The 22,288-nt window shown below is 31.7% G+C and overlaps 1 protein-coding gene and 1 long non-coding RNA gene across 4 annotated transcripts; one reads left to right on the forward strand and one right to left on the reverse strand.

Moving 5' to 3' along the window:
• Positions 1–3,717: 3,717 nt before the first annotated feature.
• On the reverse strand, positions 3,718–5,454 carry LOC115698948 (uncharacterized). Of its 2 annotated transcripts, XR_004008262.2 has the most exons (3): positions 4,980–5,412; positions 4,328–4,391; positions 3,718–4,180 (listed from the first exon to the last, which is right to left on the reverse strand). It is a non-coding gene; the product is annotated as an uncharacterized LOC115698948 (long non-coding RNA). The 2 variants fall into 2 exon arrangements; XR_004008261.2 differs by lacking the exon at positions 4,328–4,391 and having other exon boundaries at positions 4,980–5,454.
• A 6,906-nt stretch (positions 5,455–12,360) lies between these two features.
• Positions 12,361–15,760, forward strand: LOC115701179 (probable terpene synthase 9). 2 transcript variants are annotated; one of them, XM_030628902.2, is made up of 7 exons: positions 12,364–12,657; positions 12,763–13,021; positions 13,105–13,483; positions 13,626–13,844; positions 13,951–14,092; positions 14,876–15,133; positions 15,238–15,760. In XM_030628902.2, exons 1-7 carry the CDS (start codon positions 12,445–12,447, stop codon positions 15,604–15,606), a joined length of 1,839 nt encoding a protein of 612 aa, XP_030484762.2. In that variant the 5' UTR covers positions 12,364–12,444; the 3' UTR covers positions 15,607–15,760. The 2 variants fall into 2 exon arrangements, with proteins under 2 accessions (XP_060957929.1, XP_030484762.2); XM_061101946.1 differs by lacking the exon at positions 15,238–15,760 and having other exon boundaries at positions 12,361–12,657; positions 13,951–14,100.
• Positions 15,761–22,288: the final 6,528 nt, after the last annotated feature.

The following is a 22,288-nucleotide window of genomic DNA, read 5'->3' on the forward strand; positions in this document are numbered from 1 at the left end:
TAGTTAAAAATATGATACCAAGAAACTAGTTGTGTAGATTAATCAAATTAAAAACTAAATCTTAGAACCATACACGTATTATAACAAAAATAATAATTTAATACATAACTAGTTATATATTACAATCGACTAAAAAGTGAACAAATATATACAACCTACAGTAATGAAAATATATATCAATTACAAAAATCAATTACTTAAAAAAAAATATATATACCATAAAATAATTTTTAATTATAACTTATAAACTAAATAACAAAAACTCGTTACATTAAACAACTTAGCAAAAATTTAATATAGAAAAACTAGTTACGTGAAATAACTATATTAAAAATTAACTCACATAAACCAATTACTTAAATAACTAAAATTAAAACAAAATATAAAAACTAGTTACTTAATACAATTAATTAATCATTAAAACAAAAATATAAGAAACTTAAAATAATAAAATGATATATTAAAGCAGAAAAACTAATTAATTAAAAAAGAAAAAAGCATATCACCATAAGGGAATACTTAAATCATTTAAACAACTTGCATTAACTAACCAGATAAAATTTTTGACACAAAGAAGCTAGTTCCATTAAACAACCATTTTTTTACATACGTTATACAACCAATTGAATATCGAATAAAAAGAAACCAGTTACATTGAATAAATAATTAAAATTCTAACACAAAAAAAATCAGTTACATTAACAACCAATTAAAAATTTAAATAGAGAAACCAATTACGTAAAAAATTAAATAGACATAAAACAACTGAGCAATAAAAAAAATTGAAACACAAAATTGAGTTAGTAAAAAAAAATATTACACATTATTTCTTTCAACAAATAGCTTCGAAAATTAAATTATCAGAAATCAATTTCACTTATCAGCTAGTTTAAAATTTTACAAAGTGAAATTAGTTTCCTAAAATAACAAAAGAAGAAATAAAATTTAAAGTTTAATTAGGTAAACACAAATTAGTTTCAAACTTGTGAACCCTAGTAATAAAATCATAACAAAACATATTACAATAAATAAAGAAGATAATTGAAACCAGTTTACCAGTCAACCTAATAAAAAAACACACAAAAAAAATTAAAAAACTCAAAAATATAATTAAAATAATGCACAATGCACAACAAAAATCCAAGAACAAAATATAAGTATAAAAACGAGTTTTGAATCTAGAAACAATATAATAAAAAACTTAAAATAAAAAATACAATAACATCATAATATGGAGCAACTTCATTACAAAACTCTCAAAAACTATGAATCCTGTGAAACTATTTTTCAAATTGGTGAACACCATGAAACCAAGTTTTGACCCTATAAAAAATCATAACAAAACATAAATGATAAACTGTAAAGATAACTAAAACAAGTTTCATTAGTCAACCAAATGTAAAAAAAAAAAAAAGCACACACACAAAAAAAATTGCTCACAAATATAATCAAAATAACAAATAATACACAAAAAAAAAGTCTAAAAATAAAATATAAGTGTGAAAACTAATTTTGAACCCTGTGAAACCTATTTCTACCATATAAAAAATCATAACAAAACTTATAAACTCATACAAAATCATAACAAAACCTATAAAACCAATTTCGACTATATAAAAAAATAATAAAACAAACTTAAAATAAAAAATAGACAAAACACTAAAAAAAAGAAAAAAAAAGAGCAGTCCCATTACCATAACTAAGGACCAATTCGCTATGTCAAAAAAATATACTACACAATTTGATAAATTTCATCAAGGTGCTAGAACTCATGTAATTGCCTTTACAAGTCTCATGGGAAAAATTAAAGCTGACCTAACAAAGTAGAAACACAAAATTAAACAGAAAGCAACAATGAACAATTTTAATTGATAATCTCAAATATAACCTTAAATCTGACAAATTAGGCAGCAGGAAACTATGTTAATAAAGACAATTATAAAATAAATAAATAAGTAGGCTAATAACATTAATTAGTAATGTTTTTACTCAGTAGAAAATTTAAATGCAATGCTAACATAGGCTTTAGGGTTGTTCATCGAACCGCTCAAACCGCCTGCACCAGACTGCACTGCAAAAAAAAAAATATGGTTTAAAATTCATTACAGTGCAGTCGCGGTTTGAATTTTTCCTAAACTGCGCGGTGCGGTGCAGTTTGCGGTTTTGAATTGTTAATATGCGATTCCAATTGCACTGCACCACACATTATAAAAATACCAATTTTTATATTTATTTAGGTCCAATATGTGAATGTCCAATTAAGTTGAAAATTTTCTAGTTAAATAGAAAAATTAATTATAAAAACTCAAAATTTTCTAATATTACCCATTTATAGGTAATACCCATTAAAAATGCACCCATACATACATATATAATATATAGATATAAAGAAAATACTTAGTGTATCGTAACCTTGAAACAATTCAAGAACTTTAACAAAATACTTATATTGGGGCTCGGGCAGAGACTTGTGCTTGAAGCTTGGGCAGACACTCATGCTGATAACGTATTATAAAATAACATAGAATAATATAAAATAGATATGAAGAAAAGAAGAAGATGAAGAGAGAAAGAGAAACTGAATGAGAATTTCTCAGTTATTTATTTCAGTGGGGTGAACCCTATTAAAAAAGCATTGACTAAAAGAATGGAAAACTAAATTAATATGTAATAAAGTAAATACAATCAAGCATTAATGGTGATAATTAATATAGTGATTTGGACATTCATAAATAATATTTCATAATATTTACTAATTCTTTATATATTTAAATTTGATTCAATTTCATTCTTATTTATATTTCTATTTTTATATTTTTATTTTTTTTCAACCAAACATCACTTTAATAAATTAAAAAAAAAATAATCAACGTTTTCCATGCTTAGTCTTTTAAGAACCATTAGTTTATGATTAAAGAAATTGATGGGCACTAGAGGAACAGTGATCCCTCCTTTCCATTATTTCAGTTAGAAAACAACATTGTTCAAATAATCTATAATATAAATGAGAGTATTGCTATTAGATGTTAGTGGTGCTTAGGACTTTTTCGACATGCGACGTTGCGATTTGTTAGAGATACTCCCTAAAAGTTATTATATTAAATTATATGGAACCCAATACTTAGTTAGACCAATAGAGATAATGACACATAGGAAAGTATTAGGCACCACTGGTATCCTTTAGTATTTCTCTATAAATTATAAACTTACAAGTTACAACTCGGACAGCTATTCATTAGATCTAGAATTTCAGTACTCCAAGATTTCTAATATGAACGAGCTTCTCCCACTACATTATGTTAGATTAATATGAAACTAAAGCATGTATGGACAATCCTATAAATCCGGAATATAGATTGAACATATATGCAAAAGGATCAAATGTGTACCTCCATTTATTGATAAATATAGATCTCAACAATATATTAATCAGATCTTCGTATTTGCAAAAATAAGAGAGAAAAAAAAATTAGTGGGGTATATGGTTCTTCCGAGCTCTCTCTAGCTCTTTTGACAGTGATTTGATAGAAAGTGTAAGAATAGTGAGCTTGACAACCAGTAACTTATATTTATGTAGGTGAGACATTCCATTAAAGTATCTGTCACAATTAATTATTAAAATATTTTTGTAACGCCCTACTAGATTAGGCACATTATCGTATTTTCTAAGTATTGTGCACTCTCTTACTGATCAAAAGATTTATTAAAAAACATGAATAATTAAAATTCGCATAGTTAAATTTTAATCTTAAATATATATAATAATTTACATAATCTGGGATCCTGTTTTAAAAGTTACATAAGTTTGCATAATACTTGTACTATAAAATCAATCGTCTAACAACTATCAAAAGTAAGCCTAAACTATCCCGAAGACCCTGAACACTCCAGGTCTAACTGTGTTGATATGTACAATCTCTATCCAGCTCGAGACTCATCCATGTTCGGTTCTAGCTCTTACTTGCACATAAACATAATAACCGTGAATCGATAGACTCAGTAAGAAAAACATAATCATAATCATAAACATATACATGATTATAACTAGGTGCCAATACATTCAATAAGAATCCTATCGCGTACCCCACATCTAAGTCTGGAACGTTCGTACGACAGTATTACTGACCATAATATTAGCGAATACTCGGTACTCTAGTCACAGCGATGTGATAGCGTCAATCTGTACTATGCGAAATATATATCCGTCAGTATTCAGTGCAACTCTATGTACACTAATACTGCTATTACTGATATATTATCTAATAAGTATTCATAAACATGTACGCTAAACATGTGAGCACATATACAATTATTATACTAATTTTACCTTGATTCTGAATGCAAGTATATCGATAACTCTGAGTGAAAAATGCTGCTCAACGATTTAAGACCTTAAGTCACAATTTATGTTAAAACTAGTAAGTGATTCGCTAATTCATTTTTGGGGACTTAAACTCAAAACTAAAAGTTTCCCTATCGATAAACAACATGGCAAAATCCTAAATAACAAGAAAACATCGAAAATGAGATTTTGAGAAAAATTCCCTAAGAAAATGGCAGGCCGTTTTTATGGGTTTTCTGCCTAGAAAAAGGTAGACTGTTTTCCCAGAAACGACATGCCGTTTTCACAGTAAATTTTTCCCAAACCTCAAAACTACCACAAATCGAATCCAAACATTCCCAAACTTTCTAGAACACCTAATTTAGGTCTAATAATCATATTTCAACAATTAAAAGCATCAACCAAGCTCAAAATTTAAATTCACCATTAAAGAGCTAAGTTTGAGCTTTAAAAGCTCAAACTAGTTCAAACTTGCTACAACCCACCAAACAACTATCAAATAGCTCAAACAAACCTAATTCAAGTTTAAAAACTCAGTTTTAACACTACCTAAACCCAACAGTAGCCAAAATTCAAAATTACATGTTTAAATTTAAATTTTTACTCAAAAATCAAAGAGAAGAGAGAAGGAGCTTACCTTGAGCTGAATCTAACTCTAATTACTTGAAATCTTGTTGAAATCCCTTGATTGTGATTAGATTATGATGGAAGAAGGTCTAGTTTTTCTCCTTGTTTTTGGTTTCGCCAAACTAGAAGAGAGAGAAAGTGAAGAGGTATTGGTTTTGACTTTCCCTAGTTTATTAAACAAAACTTATTTAATTCAGCTAATACCTATCCACTTGGCGTTTGGTTGGAGGTAATGAAATGGAATGGAATGGAAAGGAAATAATTTTCATTCCATTCATTTGTTTGGTTGCATTTTAAAGTATTGGAATGACATTCCAATGGAATGCTCTTTCCACCATTTTGGTGGAATGGCTATTCCATTTTAAAAAGGAAGGAATGACCATTCCAATATAACAAGAAAAAAAATTTAATTATTTTTTTATCAATTTTTTTTATCCATTTTAAATTTTATTCCATTCCATTCCTATTCCCATTCCCATTCCCATTCCCATTCCTATATTTTCATTGGATTTACTAGAAATCCTATTAATTTTAAAAATAAAACATATGAGAGCAAAAGACCATTTTGCCATTTACTTCACTAAGAAATAACCTAATTTTTTTAAAATTATAACCCCAAATAATCTCGACATTCTAAATTTCTATCATTCTTGTCCCGGTAATTTTAAGATACTTAACTGCATCTAAGTGACTCTATTGGCCGAATCACCGCGTTCCACTGTTACCGAGCGTAAAATATGAAAATTATAAAATTTCATATATAACATATATATTACACCTAAAATTCAAATATATCTCCATAGTTGAGAAATTATTTTCATATGGCCAATTTCTGACAAATAGCCTTAGTTTCTACTAAGAAGAAAATAATCAAAAATTAATAATTAAATCCTTAATTATTTGCTAATTCTCATGATATAACTATGCGGTCATTACAATTATCCTCTCATTAAAAGGATTTTTTCCTAGAAATCTACTCTGAAAACCTCTGGACATTGAGCCCTCAAGGCAGAATTTAATTCTCAGGTGACTTCCTCCACCTTACTGTTTCTCTAGAGTACCTTAACTAATATAATAACTTCGTTCCGAAGGACTTTGTCCTAATTATTGAAATCTGCCCAGATTGTTCCTCATCAAATAGTCTGATTGAAGTTTTAGAGCTTCGTAACTCAAAATATAAGTTAGGTCTGAAACATATTTCATTAACATTGAAACATAGAAGACATTGTATTCTACTAATAATGTTGAGGCAAGACTAGATAATAAGCCACCAATCTAATTTTCTAGAAAAACCCTAAAAATCTAGGGCATATCTTGCCCTTGTCCCCAAAGTATTTTATTATTTTCACTGATAATATTCATAGAAAGACATGATTTCTCCTACTTGGGATTTCTGTATTTCTGAGCTTCATTTGTAACGTCCCCGCTTCAAATCTACATATTTTTTTACTATCTATTTTGAGAAGCAAGTACTTTGGCCATAATCTTCTCTAAAGCCTTACTGGTCCGTTGAACTGACTTTGGATCTAAGTATTTTCTGTTCTAGTTTTTTTTAAATGATACTTCATACTATTCAGCATCTTATAGGGAACCATCCCTATCGTACTTTGATAATTATTTATTGTGCGAAAACTTTATCAAAGGCAGACACTTGTTCCATGAATTCTTAAAATCCATCACTTAAGCTTGCAACATATCTTTCAGTATGTGATTCATCCTTATGGACTAGCCATCTAAAGGTAAAAAGTTGTACTAAACTTTAGCTTCGTACTCATGGCCCTTTGTAGACTTTATTAAAACATAGAGGTGAACTTCAGTTTTCTATCCAAAATAATGGACTTTAGAGTCACATAAGGTCATACTATTTCCCTTATATAATTTTCCATACTAGGTCTTGTACCGAATTAGTCCCATGTTTTATTTCAACCATACAAAAATCAAACATACTTGCAGTTCTAGTAGTGACTTAGCCCTAAGGCATCACCGGGCGCCAGTGTGCAAGCACACTTGCTGTCGAGGCTGACATTATCCTGGAGCTCATTGTTTTGTCCTTCAAACAACAATTCAGCTCTGGGCATCAATCTTATTTTACCCCTAAATAAGATTTGGATGCTTCTGCGAGTCAATATTTCGTGTCCATGTGTCACGCGCAAGTCTACCGATACCTATGTGAACTAGTGATCACCCGGGTGTCACCTAGTTGTTACTAGTGATTCACCGGGCATCACTCGTGCATATCAAGTAAAATCTCCAAGAGAACTTCCCTAAGGTCAAAAAAAAAAAGGATAGCTATCATATCATTCAAGCATCTCCAAATATGCCTAAATTTGAATAAACCAGTTGTCAACCTGGGCACCTAAAACTCAGCCTGATCTTGTAATCATTTTTCAACAGTGCACACTACTAAGTAAAAAGGCCATAAATCTCTCAATTTTCATCCAAATGACGTGATTCAACTGGAAATTAAATATATTTTCAAGACAGATCTAAGTGTGTCTCACATCTTCGTTGTAATTCCAAAGTTTTGGACATCAAAATTGACTCGCGAGATACCACAGGATTTCTCAACGAATTTTGTGCGAATTTTCTTATATTTTATTATAATTTGATTGGACCTCCTTCACTATATAAGGAGAGTTTTTCTAGCTCATTATTCACACTTTACATTTCTTCTACAAGGTGAGAGGTTATCTCTCTTCGGACTTTCTCTCTCTAGAAATTGTGAAGTGAAGCCAGACTTAGTCATTTTTTCTTGAATTCTCTTGTAAGGCAATTAGATTTTTGTAAAAATAAAAACTCTAAGTAGACACACCTTCACGATAAGGGGAGTTAACTACTATAATTGGGGTGTTCTCTTTTTATTTTCTATTCATACATTCGTTAGCTGCTACTGCTTATATGGAATTGATCATTATTCAGCGTCAACACTATTATTAATGTAATCATTAATTTTATTTGTAAAAAATAAGTCATTTCAGCTATCACTAACCCAAAAAGAAGAATAAAAAAGAGTAAAGAAGTATGAAGCTGTAACAAATAACTTTAAGAAGAAAATAACGTAATAGTACAAAATGATATTCAAGTTGTCAGAACTTAGTAAAAAAAACTTAGTAGTATAAAAACAATTGATATTGATTTGCATATTGCAATTATCTGATATTTTGTAGTTGTTGTTTTGTTGTTTTTTAGTTGTTTTTAAATTTTTTTTTTCTAAAATACAATATCTTTTAAATTTTAAACAATATTTTTGAAAATTTAATTGTGTAAAAATATACATAAATAATAATAATAATAATAAGGACAATAAAAATGTAAAAGTAACATAAAAAGTATTTATGTAAAAACCACCTAATATATCTGATACGAATGTGAGGCCTCCAATTAAATTTACTTATGCTAGAAGGGGTAAGCAAGGTAAAACTAATGATGTGTGATCTAGGAAGGGGTATTTTGGTAATTGTACTTAGTAGTGAGCTACCTTTTGTATGGGAAAGGGATGTTAATTTTCAGTATGCATTTTGTAATAGAGAATTCTCTACTGCATCAGTAGAGAGCTACCTTAGCTCTCTGTCGAGTGTAGAAGAGCATCTCATTGTGTTTCAATTCAATAATAGCTCACCATTTGAATCATTTCTACTGTGTTCTGGTTATTTAAGTATTCTTGTTGCTGGTGTTCTGGTTATTTGAGTATTATTATTGCTGGTGTGTTGCTTTGTTGCTGGTTGTTGTCTATTGAGTTGCAGGTTCTCATCATTTGGTATCAGAGCCGGCCGAATCTGGTGAATGTCGTCGATGAGGATGGAGAAAAAAGTTGAAGGGATTGAAGTCGGGTTGGATAGCGTGAAGCAGGATATTCATAACATCAAGTTGATTCTCGGAGAATTCAAGGAATCCCAAGAACGAACTGTTACGGGACTTGCTGAACAAATCTGAATGTGCTTGAATGGCCAGGCGAGGATGGCCGATGAGTTTTGTGCACTCCGAGAGAGCCAAGCGCCGACGCAGAGCTCCGGTCGGCGATCTGTAAACGAAAGACCTCCATCGCCGGCAGTGGTTGGGTCGAATGGGAGAGATGGAAACGGAGGAAGGCGTTTGGAGTTTCGGGCAAGGAAGATAGAATTGCCTGATTCAGGCGAAGATCCCGACGAATGGACTTACAGAGTCGACCGTTACTTTGGGTTGCAGAGGTTGACGCCGGCGGAGCAATTAGAGGCGGTGATAATGTGTTTAGAGGGGGCGGCGCTTAACTGGTTTCGTTGGGAGAATTCCAGGAATACTATCGGTTCATGGGACGAATTGAAATTAATGCTTCTACGCCGATTCCGATCTGCTCATGAAGGGACAATCTACGATCGGTTCTTCGCTCTCCGCCAAACCGACTCCGTGCAAGAGTATCGTCGGAGGTTTGAATCTCTTGCAGCTGCTATGGGAACAATGGGAGACCAAGGGTTGCAGGCTGTGTTTGTTAATGGGCTGAGAATGGAAATCCAAGGCCCATTACGCCTATTGCATCCTAATGGGCTCATTAGGGCCATGGAACTTGCTGAGTCAATTGAAGCAAACCAAATTCTTGTGAGAAACTATAAAACCGGGTCCAATAGATTAATTCATAACCGGCCCAGTTCATTAAGTATGCCTGAGACACGGGGTTCCACACGTGATTTCTTCCCCAACATATTCAACCACTTCAGTCAACAGTAAGACTACTTCGGCATCATCATCATCTTCACCAACTAGCTTCAAACGCTTCATAGAGGCCGAATTAAGAGAAAAGAAGGAACGTGGTGTGTGTTTCAAGTGTGATGGACGCTGGTTTCGGGGACATGAGTGTAAGGAGGCTGAGCTAGTGGTGGTGGTGGTCCAAGATGAGGCCCAAGAAGAACCCCCGGACGACTATGTTGCTGAGATGGTCGGACTTCCTCCGGTGGGGACAGCCGCAGAAGCCCAAACGGTTGAAGTCTCTCTACATTCCGTGGTGGGCTTAACTCCTCCAAAGACAATGAAAATGTTGGGATCAATCCATGGACATGATGTGGTGGTATTAGTGGATAGCGGGGCGACTCACAATTTTGTTACTTTTGATCTTGCCACCAAATTGGCGCTTCCAGTCACAAGTACCGAGGCTTAGGGAGTGCAACTTGGGAGCGGGCAAGCAATTAAAGGTACGGGGGTATGCCGTGGAGTACCATTGACTTTGCAAAGTATTGATATTGTGGATGATTTTCTTCGCTTCCGTTGGGCAATACGGATGTGATTTTGGGAGTTCAATGGTTGAATACATTGCAGAAAACCACACACCATTGGCAAGAGCATACCATGGAGTTTCATCTTGGCAACAAACGGGTGGTTTTACAAGGGGATCCCACCTTGCATAAAACACCAGTTTCTCTGAAGTCCTTAATGGCTACTTTACAAACCGAGAAGATTGGTGTTTGGGTGGAATTAGGCCATTCGGCAGTCATGGCAACAGAGGAAGAACCATCGGAAGCCATCTCCGCCTTGCTACAACACTATAATGCCGTGTTTGAGGAGCCACGGTCTCTACCACCACCTCGATAACATGATCATGCCATCACTTTACGACCGGATGCAACACCAGTTAGTGTTCGGTCGTATAGATACCCCCAGATCACAAAGGATGAGATTGAGCGATTGATTGACCAAATGAAAGGCGCAAAGATCATCCAAGATAGCAACATCCCCTTTTCTAGCCCGGTCTTGTTAGCCAAAAAGAAGGACAGTAGCTGGCGGTTCTGTGTGGACTACCGTGCCCTTAATCGAGCCACCATTCCAGATAAGTTTCCCATACCGGTCATTGATGAACTCTTAGATGCATTACATGGTGCTCAAGTGTTCTCTAAAATTGATCTGGGCTCAGGTTACCACCAAATCAGAGTGCGGCCTGAAGATGTCCACAAGACGGCATTTCGCACTCATGAAGGTCATTATGAGTTTTTGGTCATGTCGTTTGGTCTTACTAACGCTCCTGCCACCTTCCAATCTCAGATGAACGCGCTTTTCAAGTCTTGGCTTCGAGAATGTGTTTTGGTATTCTTTGATGACATCTTGGTTTATAGTCCTGACGAAGCTACACACTTACAGCACCTTGAGGGGTAAGCAAGGTAAAACCAATGATGTGTGATCTAGGAAGGGGTATTTTGGTAATTGTACTTAGTAGTGAGCTACCTTTTGTATGGGAAAGGGATGTTAATTTTCAGTATGCATTTTGTAATAGAGAATTCTCTACTGCATCAGTAGAGAGCTACCTTAGCTCTCTGCCGAGTGTAGAAGAGCATCTCATTGTGCTTCAATTCAATAATAGCTCACCATTTGAATCATTCCTACTGTGTTCTGGTTATTTGAGTTATTTGAGTATTCTTGTTGCTGGTGTTCTGGTTATTTAAGTATTATTGTTGCTGGTGTGTTGCTTTGTTGCTGGTTGTTGTCTATTGAGTTGCAGGTTCTCATCATTGTATTACTCTGTTTTAATTCAATGAAGTTAGTTTTCATTCATGTTCATTTCTCTCTATCTTTCTCTTCTCTGAAACTAAAAGGGAAATTTGAATTTCTATGCTTACATTAAGAAATAATTTTTTCCCTAAACTTAAAATGGGGAATATTGGTAAAATGGGATAACATTTTCTTAATTCCCACAATACCCCCCCATTTGAAACCATCAACCCTCTCTCTCTCTTTCGCCTCTCTTTCTTTCTTTCTCTCTTTCTCTCGATGCCGCACCCACACACCCACGGCAGACCACCCACGCCGTCGACGCTCAAACCATTTCACCGCCCCCACCTTCAAATGCACCACCACGGCTCACCTCCACCACCCACCCACTGTACCGCCCCCTCTCACTCTCTTCGTCTCTCTCTCTCTCGAACAGGAAAAAAAAAAAAAAAACATATGGTCCGATGGTCGGACCACATGGTCCGATGGGGTCCGATTGGTCGGACCCCATCGGACCATGTGGTCCGACCATCGACCATATTTTTTTTTTTTTTTTTTTTTTAAGGAAAACGAAGAGAGAGATGGACATGGTCCGATGGTCGGACCACATAGTCCGATGGGTCCGATTGGTCGGACCCCATCGGACCATGTGGTCCGACCATCGGACCATATGTTTTTTTTTTTTTCGGTCCGAGAGAGAGAGAGAGAGAGAGACAAAGTAGATAGAGGGGGTATTTTTGGAGTTTTGAAAAAAGAGTCATATTTTTCATAGTGTAAAATGTATTGATTCAAAAAAGAAATTTTGAAAATATTTAAGTATAGAAAATCAAATTTCCCAACTAAAAATATCAATATGTAACGTATACACTTCATCTGACAATTTATTATTATTTTATTAATCATTAAAAATTATGGTCCCCACCCCCACGAGCACTAGTAGTGACTTGTATATATATTTGTGCCATAATTAGATGTTATCAGCAATTAAAACTTGGATGAGTGATTCGGGTTAGCTCTATCCATCAATGTCATCGATTATTTATTCCCCGTTTACTTCTCTACTTCCACTAAAGCCAATATCATCAGCATCATCAACAGCAACAATTAATACAAGATTAAAAAACCGATTCCGATCATCAATACTAGTAGTACTACGACCCCAGCAAAGACGCTCAGCTAAGTACCATCCTACAGTTTGGGAAAATAAGCATATCGACTCTTTCTTTACTCCCTACAACGTCAGTACTATCTACAAATATATATATACGTTTATATATAACATATTTATACATATTTATTTAATTTAAAACTAAGGTAATTAATTAATTTTGTTTTTGTTGCAGTATGAGTTACACTCTGAACGACTACAAGAGTTGAAGCAAGTTACGAGTACTTCACTTAGAACCACAAAAGACCCTTGTATTCTCTTGAAGCTTATTGATTCTATCCAAAGGTTGGGACTCGAATATCACTTCGAAAATGAGATTGAAGAAGCTGTTTCTTTCATTTACGCACATAATGATCAAACTACTAGTAATGATCTCTTCATGACAGCACTTAGATTTCGTATTCTTAGGCAACATGGCTTATTTGTTGGCTCAGGTATACGTAAATTATTTATGGAATAACATATATCAGAAGAATTGAATATATATATATGTAACAAATATTTGTTTTGAATGTAGATGTGTTTGACAGATTTAGAGGCAGAGATGGGAAATTCTTGGACAGCTTAAGCAGTAACAAGCATGGAATTTTGAGTTTGTATGAAGCTTCACACCTTGGAATGGCTGAAGAAAATGTTTTGGAGGAAGCCAAGAGTTTCACCACCAAAAGGCTAAGATATTTCTCAGCTGGGAAAATGGATAATACTTTGTTTGGTAAGCAAGTGAAACAATCACTGGAAGTTCCACTGTATTGGAGGATGCCAAGATCTGAAGCTAGGAATTTCATTGATCTCTACCAAATGGATGAGACAAAGAGTGTGACTTTGCTTGAGTTGGCTAAGTTGGATTATAATCTGGTCCAATCTGTGCATCAAAATGAGCTTAAGGAGTTGGGAAGGTAAGTAATTAATGATATTATTATACAACTTTATCAGATCAGTAACTAATTATTCTTTTCTTAGTCAATTAAAGCATAATTAGAATAAAAGTTGAAACTAATAAAAAAGCACATGCGTGTTTGAATTATAATTAAAATACAGGTGGTGGGAAAATTTGGGATTCAAGAAAAATCTACCTTTTGCAAGAGATCGTGTGGTGGAGAACTATTTGTGGGCCATGGGAATCGTATCTGAGCCACAGTTCTCCAAATGCAGGATAGGCTTAACCAAGTTCGTTTGCATATTAACAGCAATAGATGATGTTTATGACATATATGGATCATTAGATGAGCTTGAACTTTTCACAAATGCAGTAGAAAGGTCTGAAATAGGCAATCATTTTCCTTAATTTATAATCATTAATTCATCTCTTTCTCTCTTAGCCTTCATTCAGTTCTCTTGATCCTTTCTCTCTTTATTTTGGCAGCTGGGACATAAGGGCAATAAGGGATGAATTTCCTCTTTATTTGAAAACATGCTATCTTGGCATGCTTAATTTTGGTAATGAAGTGATCGATGATGTTCTTCAAAACCATGGCTTGAATATTTCCTCCTACATTAAAGAAGAGGTATGTAGGTAAGAGGTTAGGTGATGTTTAGTTGGAATGAATAAAAATTAAGCTAATTATTAATTTTTCCCCCCGAACTTTGACATGTACCAAATCATGTCTCCTGAACTTTTTTGGCCGTTAAAAATTCCCCTTGAACTATTGAGATTGTTAGATTTAAAGACTTTGTCTAATTTTAGTAAAAAAATTCTAACATGGATGAAAGTTCAAGGGGCATGATTTAGTACATATCAAAGTTTGAGGAGGATGATTTGATAGATATCAAAATCTAGGGAGTATGGTTTAGTACATAAACAATCACTGAAACAGTAAAATTGAATGAAATTAGACAAAAGTCCTTAAATTTAACAATCTCAATAGTTTGGGGGAATTTTTAACGACCAAAAAAGTTCATGGGCACAATTTAATACATGTCAAAGTTCAGAGAAAAAAATTACTAATTAGCCTAAAAAAAAATATAGTAAGGAATCATAATGGAAATAGTAATACGAATAAAATAAAATTTAAAATGCATAAAAAAATATTAATAAAAATATTATTAATTTTTTTTCATCTTAGATTAATCTTCCTTTTTATTTTGAAATGAAATAGTCATTACTTTAAAATATAACCAATAAAAAAATAAAATAAATATTATTTCATTTCATATTATTATCTCCAACAAAACGTTTATTAGAATTAGCTAAGCTAATAGCCTAGTAATCATGCTTATAAAATAAACTTTATTTCCTTACTACTTTCTATATATCCCTTTATTTAATTAATTAACCCTTTTTGTGGCAGTGGTTAAATCTCTGCAAATCATATCTTGTAGAAGCAAGGTGGTTTTATAATGATTATACACCAAGTTTGAATGAATACTTGGAAAATTCATCTACTTCAGTTGGTGGTCATGCAGCTATAGTTCATGCTTGTATTTTACTCTTAGATGGCTCCATACCCGAAACCTTACTGGATTACAATTTCAACCATTTTCACTCTAAGCTGATTTATTGGTCATCTCTTATAACAAGGCTTAGTGATGATTTAGGAACTTCAAAGGTATTAATTAGTATTAATTACTCAATATTTTTATCAACCTTTTTTTATTGTTACTTTTTTTAAAAAAAAAAAATAAAAAAATACAAGTGTTGAATTATATATAGGATGAGCTTAAAAGAGGAGATGTGAAGAAATCAGTGGAGTGCTACATGGCAGAGAAAGGAATATGGGAAGAAGAAGAAGCAATAAATCACATAAAAGAATTGAGAAGAAATTCATGGAAAATGGTGAACAAGGAGATAATAATTGGGAATAATTGCCTGCCAAAAATAATGGTGAAGATGTGCTTGAACATGGCAAGAACTGCTCAATTCATATTCCAACATGGTGATGGAATTGGCACATCAACTGGGGCCACCAAACATCGTTTAGCCTCATTGATTGTCAAGCCTGTACACATCGATCCATGTTCCAAACCAATTAATGGACTTGGAGACTCACATATAACCATAAAAACTAAAATAAAAAAATAAAAGCAATTATTGAAGTCATTCGTGCATCTCTAATCTAAGGGTACCACCACTTTCTAACAATTTTTATATGATGCAAAAATATAATATTTTAGTTTATTTCTCAAATTTTTAGTATTTTTCTTTTAAAGTATAATAATAGTAAGCATTTCTCAAATTTTCTACCATATTCTACACATTATTATTTAATATATTTTTTTGATTTAAGGCATCAATATTAATTGAAGAAATTACATTATATATTCATTTTATTTTATTTGTTTTAATTTTTATTTTTATTTTTATATTCTTTAAGATATACTTATTTTTACGAATGATGTTCCCATTAAATCCTTTAAATCAATGTAAATTATATACTTAATTTAAGTATGGAGTGAAAGTATATCGAGCTATCCACTCAAAAAAAAAAAAATATATTTTAATAAAATATAATATAAAAATATTTTTAATTAATAATAGAAAAGATATAATGTTAAACTCACCCATATTAATTTTTGGTTTGGCGTACTACAAACCTCTCCAATGCTAAGAGCATCTCCAAGGAGTACATCAAATTTGATGTTACACTATCACCAAATTTAGTATTAAAAATTATCTTCTCTCCACCATAACACTAAAAATTACACTAAAAAATATTTTTTATTATTATATTATTTTTTAATAAAATTAAAAAAAATTAATATTATATCAATTGTTATATTTAAATAATAATTAGTGCATCACTTTTAAATTGAAAATTTATTTTTATTACTATAAAATTAATTTATGGTATTCACATTTAAATTTACACACAATAAATTAAAATATACTTTTATAATGTACCCTTCTAAATAAAAAAGTCAAACATATAACATACAGTTTGAATCTTCTTTTCGGCATGTTAAATTTTTTCAAATTTTTCAATAACATACCGAATGTCTTAAATAATTATAATGTACATGATTATAAAAAAAATAAACTAAAAAAAATTTCGAATTCAAAACAAGTAAGAGTATATCAATGCACTACTTTAAAAAAATATATTGTAATTTTATAAATATAAATAATAATATATATAATTATTAAATATATAAAAAAATGAAAAAAAAAAAAAAATGCAGTGTGTACAGCGCACTGCATATATGCCGTGCACTGCGGCAATATGCATCTATGAAAATCTCACACATATTTAGTGTTTTGATGGCTCCTTGAGAAGCCCTAAGTTCCTTCCAAACATGTTTTTCCACGTCACTAGCATTCTCTCAATGCATCACAATTATCATGTGGTCTCAATAGTTCAGTGGCCAATGCAAATAATTTTGTCAGAGATATTTTTAGCAAGGATCCCCCATAAGTGATACTCCAATAATTTATGTACACTTTTGGTAATTAAAAATGTTAAGAGGTTGTTTGCTATTTTGATTTTATTTTACGGAATAAATTTGAGATTTTTTGGAAAGTGAAAAAAGAAATTTTGAAATTAGGAAAACAACATTATAGTATTTGGTTGTGTACATGAATATTATTCATGAGAATATTAACATCATTTTGTTTGATTGACATAGGAATGGAATGTAATTTTTTTTTTTTTTTTGTAAAATACAAATAATTAATTTTTTTTTTACTTAGTGCAATACTTTTCATTTATTATTCTTTCATATAATTTTATAAAAAAAATAGCAATAATAAATAATTATAAAGACTAAAAAGTATATATACTTATCACAACAATTAATAGCATAATTAATTTAATTAATTGCATAATTAATTTGTTAATAATTTTTTTCAAAAAAATAATAATTTAAAACAACAATAAAACTCTTTATAACATAATAGATATTGCATATTCAAAAAATTTGGTTAAAATCATTCAGAAAAAAAATATTGGTTAAAATTTTCAGTCATTCCCAAAAAAAAAAACAAAACAAATGAGATAATAACACTATTTCCCAATGATAACATATAATCTTGTCAAAAATTTGTATATATTTAGTTTATAATCCAAAAGATGGCATCTTGCCAAAAGTTTCATCCAAAAAATCATCCAAAAGATGAAATTAATCGACCAAAAATTTCATCTGAAAATAAAATACATACATTTCATAAAGTCACCCCAATAGTATTTTCTAAAATGTCATCAACTATTAAATCACACCTTACTTAAACAGACCAAGAATAAATCCTAACTTGTATTCATCATCCAAAGTGAATGAAAGATTTGTATAAGCTTGATTTTAGACAAGAAGTTTTCCAGCTTTAATTCGTTGTTCAATTGTCAGTCTATCAATTCTTTTTAGTTCATTGTATACTTTCAGTCTTTTACTTGGACTTTCTGACTCAAACTAGAAACAATTAGCAATTCTTCTAATACTATTACTAGGAGCAGCTTGTATGTTACCAAATTTGTTCACTATGGTAGTTAATACCTCAACCAATGAATCTTCATTCCTAGACCTCTTTCTACTTCTCTTTCTTGATTGTGCTGAAGTTATTCCTATACTTGTGTGACTATCAATTGCATTACTAACAAGATCATTTATTGGGCCAAATGGATTGAACTCAGATTGCTGTTCATTATCTGCTTCTTTATCAATCTCATCCATTGTTTTAGAAAATTCTATAGCACCTTGCCCATTTGCACAACCCTTCCCAAATATAGTAACAAAGTCATCATAATGAGAAAATTTATAATTCCTTAAGCGCCTTGCATTTGGATGACTCTGTAATGAATAAAATTAAGATATGATCAAATTGTAAATTAAATTGAACAACAAGGTGACACTTACTTTAATCCAATCATCAAAGGCACTCTTTTCAGCAACCACACACTTTAGCTCCTCACTTCAACCAAAATTACTTGCTTGTCCTAACATGTTTGGAATTGCACTAAATTGTTTCTTTAGTATTTGAATACGAGACTCAATGTGGGGCTATCCTTTCAATCCACAATGAGGAATTTTTTTATTCATCCATATTTCTAATTGTTGTAGATAGCCAAGTTTAAAAGTCTCATTGTCTGCTTTCCATCTTTCACTATTTACCAACTCCAACAAACACTCAATCAATTTTGAATCCTCAATTGAAGTCCATTGGTGCTTTTTCCTAGAATCGATGTTGCTTGTTCCAAAGCATCCATTTTCTTAATATATGTATGTCTCACATCTACTTGTGGCAAAAGTATAGCAATAAATACATTAACATATGAAATTAAACTAAAAGCATAGATATGTAAATTTGATATCCAACACATAAGTCTAAAACTGATATCCAATAATATAAAAATTCTTACAAATTCAAGCACAAATAATGCAAAGAAATACAATATCCAACAATATAAATATCCATACAAATTTAAGCAAATCAAACCCAAATAATGTAAAAAAAAAAAAAAAAAGAATACAATCTAAGTATGCCTCCTTCCTCACCATAGGTCAAACATCTCTCTAGCTATGTTGTCCCTCCAAGAAGTCCAAGCGTTAGATATTTTAATATGTGTATAATGATCATTGCCTAAACTTTCATCTGCGTCAGAAGAATCATCCTCACTTTCCTCTACTGCTTATTCAAGATGAACTACATGCATTTCTCTTTTAATTAGGTTATGAAGAAGGCAACATGCCAAAATAATTCGACACTAAATTTTGACAAGATAGTATGATCGACCTCTAAGAATCGTCCATCGTCCCTTTAATAGTTTAATTGCTCTCTCCACTACATTTTGAGCAAAAGAATGTTTCATATTAAAAAATTCAATAAGATTATTAGGTGGGACATCCCAATCATTTAAATGATATCGTTGTCCTTTATACGGTACTAAGAAGCCTCACCATTGGGATATCTAGCATCACATGAATAGTAATATCCTATAAATTGATTGACGAAATTGTGAACCTATTATGAAATAAGCTTGTATAAGTTTGATATTATACATGGAAAAAAAAATATATCTTGTGGAACTTTCAACCCATTTGGCCTAGATATAGCATCTCACAACACTCTAGAGTCTGCGGCTGATCCTTTCCATCTGGGTAAGACATAAATCAATTGCATATCTTGTGAGACTACACCTAATACATTAGTAGCAATTTCACCCTTTCTAGATCGATACCTAGGCTTATCTATGGCAGGCACATTGACTTTAATAAGTGTGTCATCTAGTGCTCCCAAATAATTCTTGAACCATTTCCCCACCTCTCATTAATTGAACCATCAAGAATTGGTTCATGCTTCCTTAATAATAGCCCATGAAGACTTAACAAAGCATTCAAAATAACATCAAATTTTCTACTCGCTGTTTCACCCGAACGTACAAATTGTTGTCTCACAATTCTATTCTTAATGTCATGAGATACAATGTGTATAAAAATAACAACCATTTCTTCAACATCCACATTTTTTGTTTCTTTCAAACCCCCAATAGTTCTAAGTTGGTGACACAAAATACTAAATATTCTCCAATCCATACAAGTATTTTCTATACAAGCTTAGTCGCTAGCATGTATCATTCTAAAAAGATTTAGTTGACGTAATTCGTGCCTACGGAAAGAACTTTTAAGAAACATATTTGTACTTATACGTCTCTTACAACAAATAATAATTACTTGAAGTACGAAAAGAAATGTCATCTTATTTGTATCTCCATATATTGACGTAAAATTACTGTAAATCGTTTTTTCTTTGTAACCGATGGAAGATGAGTCATATTTGCATTAATTTTTAAATCATGACTCACTTATGTTCTTTCTTAATTGAAAATTCATTTCTATACGATGTTAAAATAATAATAAAATAAAATTACTAGAAAAGGTAGACATACAAGTAACTATTGTAAAAACTAATACACAAAAAATTTAAAACAGATCAAACCAATAAGTACTTCAATAGTTCAATCATAAATACCAACAAATTGTTTTATTATTTGAATTGTACCATTTGATTTGAATCTGTTTTGTTTTAAATAACTAGAGCAGAAAAATTGCATTACTGAAAGTTTATTTCATTAAGAAAGTAAAATAATGGCTAAAATCTAACTCATGGGCCTTCATAAGGGGTTCGACCATGAGGATTTGTTCTGAGCCACTGGATCTTTCAAATCAATCCATTTAGCTTTAACCATAAACCTAATGAATCCCTATAAATAGAACATAATGACTTTTGATTCAAAAAAAACCCTAATAGACTCTCTCTTGTCTAACAAATTGAATCAAAAAGAAAACTTATTATTTTCTATTTCTTATTTTCAAATTCTATTCGTATTTCTCTCTCATGATATGTGGTCTTTCATGTTGAGTAATTGTCCACACAATTCAAAGCAATACTCAGCATAATGAAGAAGATTGTGTAGTTCAAAATTTCAACTAAAGGAGAATCCAGCTTCAGATTTTGATCATACTCTACAACAGAAAGGATCAAAGGTTAAAGATCTGAACGGAAGAAGTCATATTATTCTGTTGCCATCAATGTACAGTTTTTCATAATTTTTATGTGTTTATTTTATTGTTTTAGGTAATTCATATTTAGGATGCTAGATTATAGAATTATAATTCAACATACATGTTAGTAAATCTAAATCTTGATAAAATAATTTTCAACAACGTATACATAGTTTACAATAATAAAACGATATACATAGTTCAAAAAAAAATTACACATAGTTTTTCCTAATTTCTCATATTACAAAACTAAAATTTTCAATTCAAAACAATACATTTCACATTCTAAATAATTATTAACCTAAGAACTAATTTACATATATATATATATTCATTGATTAATAACAAATAATTTTGGCCAAGAATTAAAAAATATTGAAATCATCTTCTAAACTTTTCTCTAAGATTAACCAAACAATTTCAAACTCACATTTTCAAAAAAAAAAAAAAAAAATACCTATAACAATTTCAAACATAAAAGATTACAAATTATTAAGTAAAAGGGAAAGAAAAAAGAACTTACCAAATAGGACAAGCGACGACTGGTTGGAGGATAAGTGGCGCTGGCTAGCTAGAGGACGAACGACGACTAGAAAAGGGCTAGAATCGTCACTAGTTTGGATGGTGCGTGCAGTTGGCTAGGGTTTTAGAAGTAAGAAGAGAAAGAGAGGGAAAAAGAGAGATGGGCGGGCTACTAATGTTAATTTAGACCCGTCGAGATCGGGCTTTCTAATTAATTTTTTTTTTTTAAAAAAAAATAATTAATCTTGATAATTTTGATGAAAACTGCCGAAATTGTTATCTATCTCGACAGTAACACACGGAATCGCCGAGATTGGATTGCCGAGATAGCCTAATATTCTTGTAGTGAATATATTTGTATTTTATATATACATAAATACATAATATTTTGTTCACTTACTTTTAAGGTATAAATCCTAATAAATGGTTACTCAGTAGATACTCGATATAAGCATGTTCTTGTGGTTAGAGATGAATTTTCGATATATACTCTATGGTACTTGATAGTACTCAATGGTATTGTTAAGTTATGTTATTTAATTTAAAGCATTCGTTGTACTCGATAGTACTCGAGTACCATCAAGCTTATTAAGTGCTATAAACTGCTATCAAATCTCCTTGAGTACTATCGAGTACTTTTGAGTATCATCAAACCGCACTCTAATGAAAGCTTCCTTTCATTCATGTATCCAAAAATGATAAAATGACGACTAGAGTGGGTGGTGGTCGATTGCCGTTAATAGTGGTTCAGC

This window comes from Cannabis sativa, chromosome 8, assembly GCF_029168945.1.
Source record: "Cannabis sativa cultivar Pink pepper isolate KNU-18-1 chromosome 8, ASM2916894v1, whole genome shotgun sequence".
Taxonomy (NCBI): Eukaryota; Viridiplantae; Streptophyta; class Magnoliopsida; order Rosales; family Cannabaceae; genus Cannabis; species Cannabis sativa.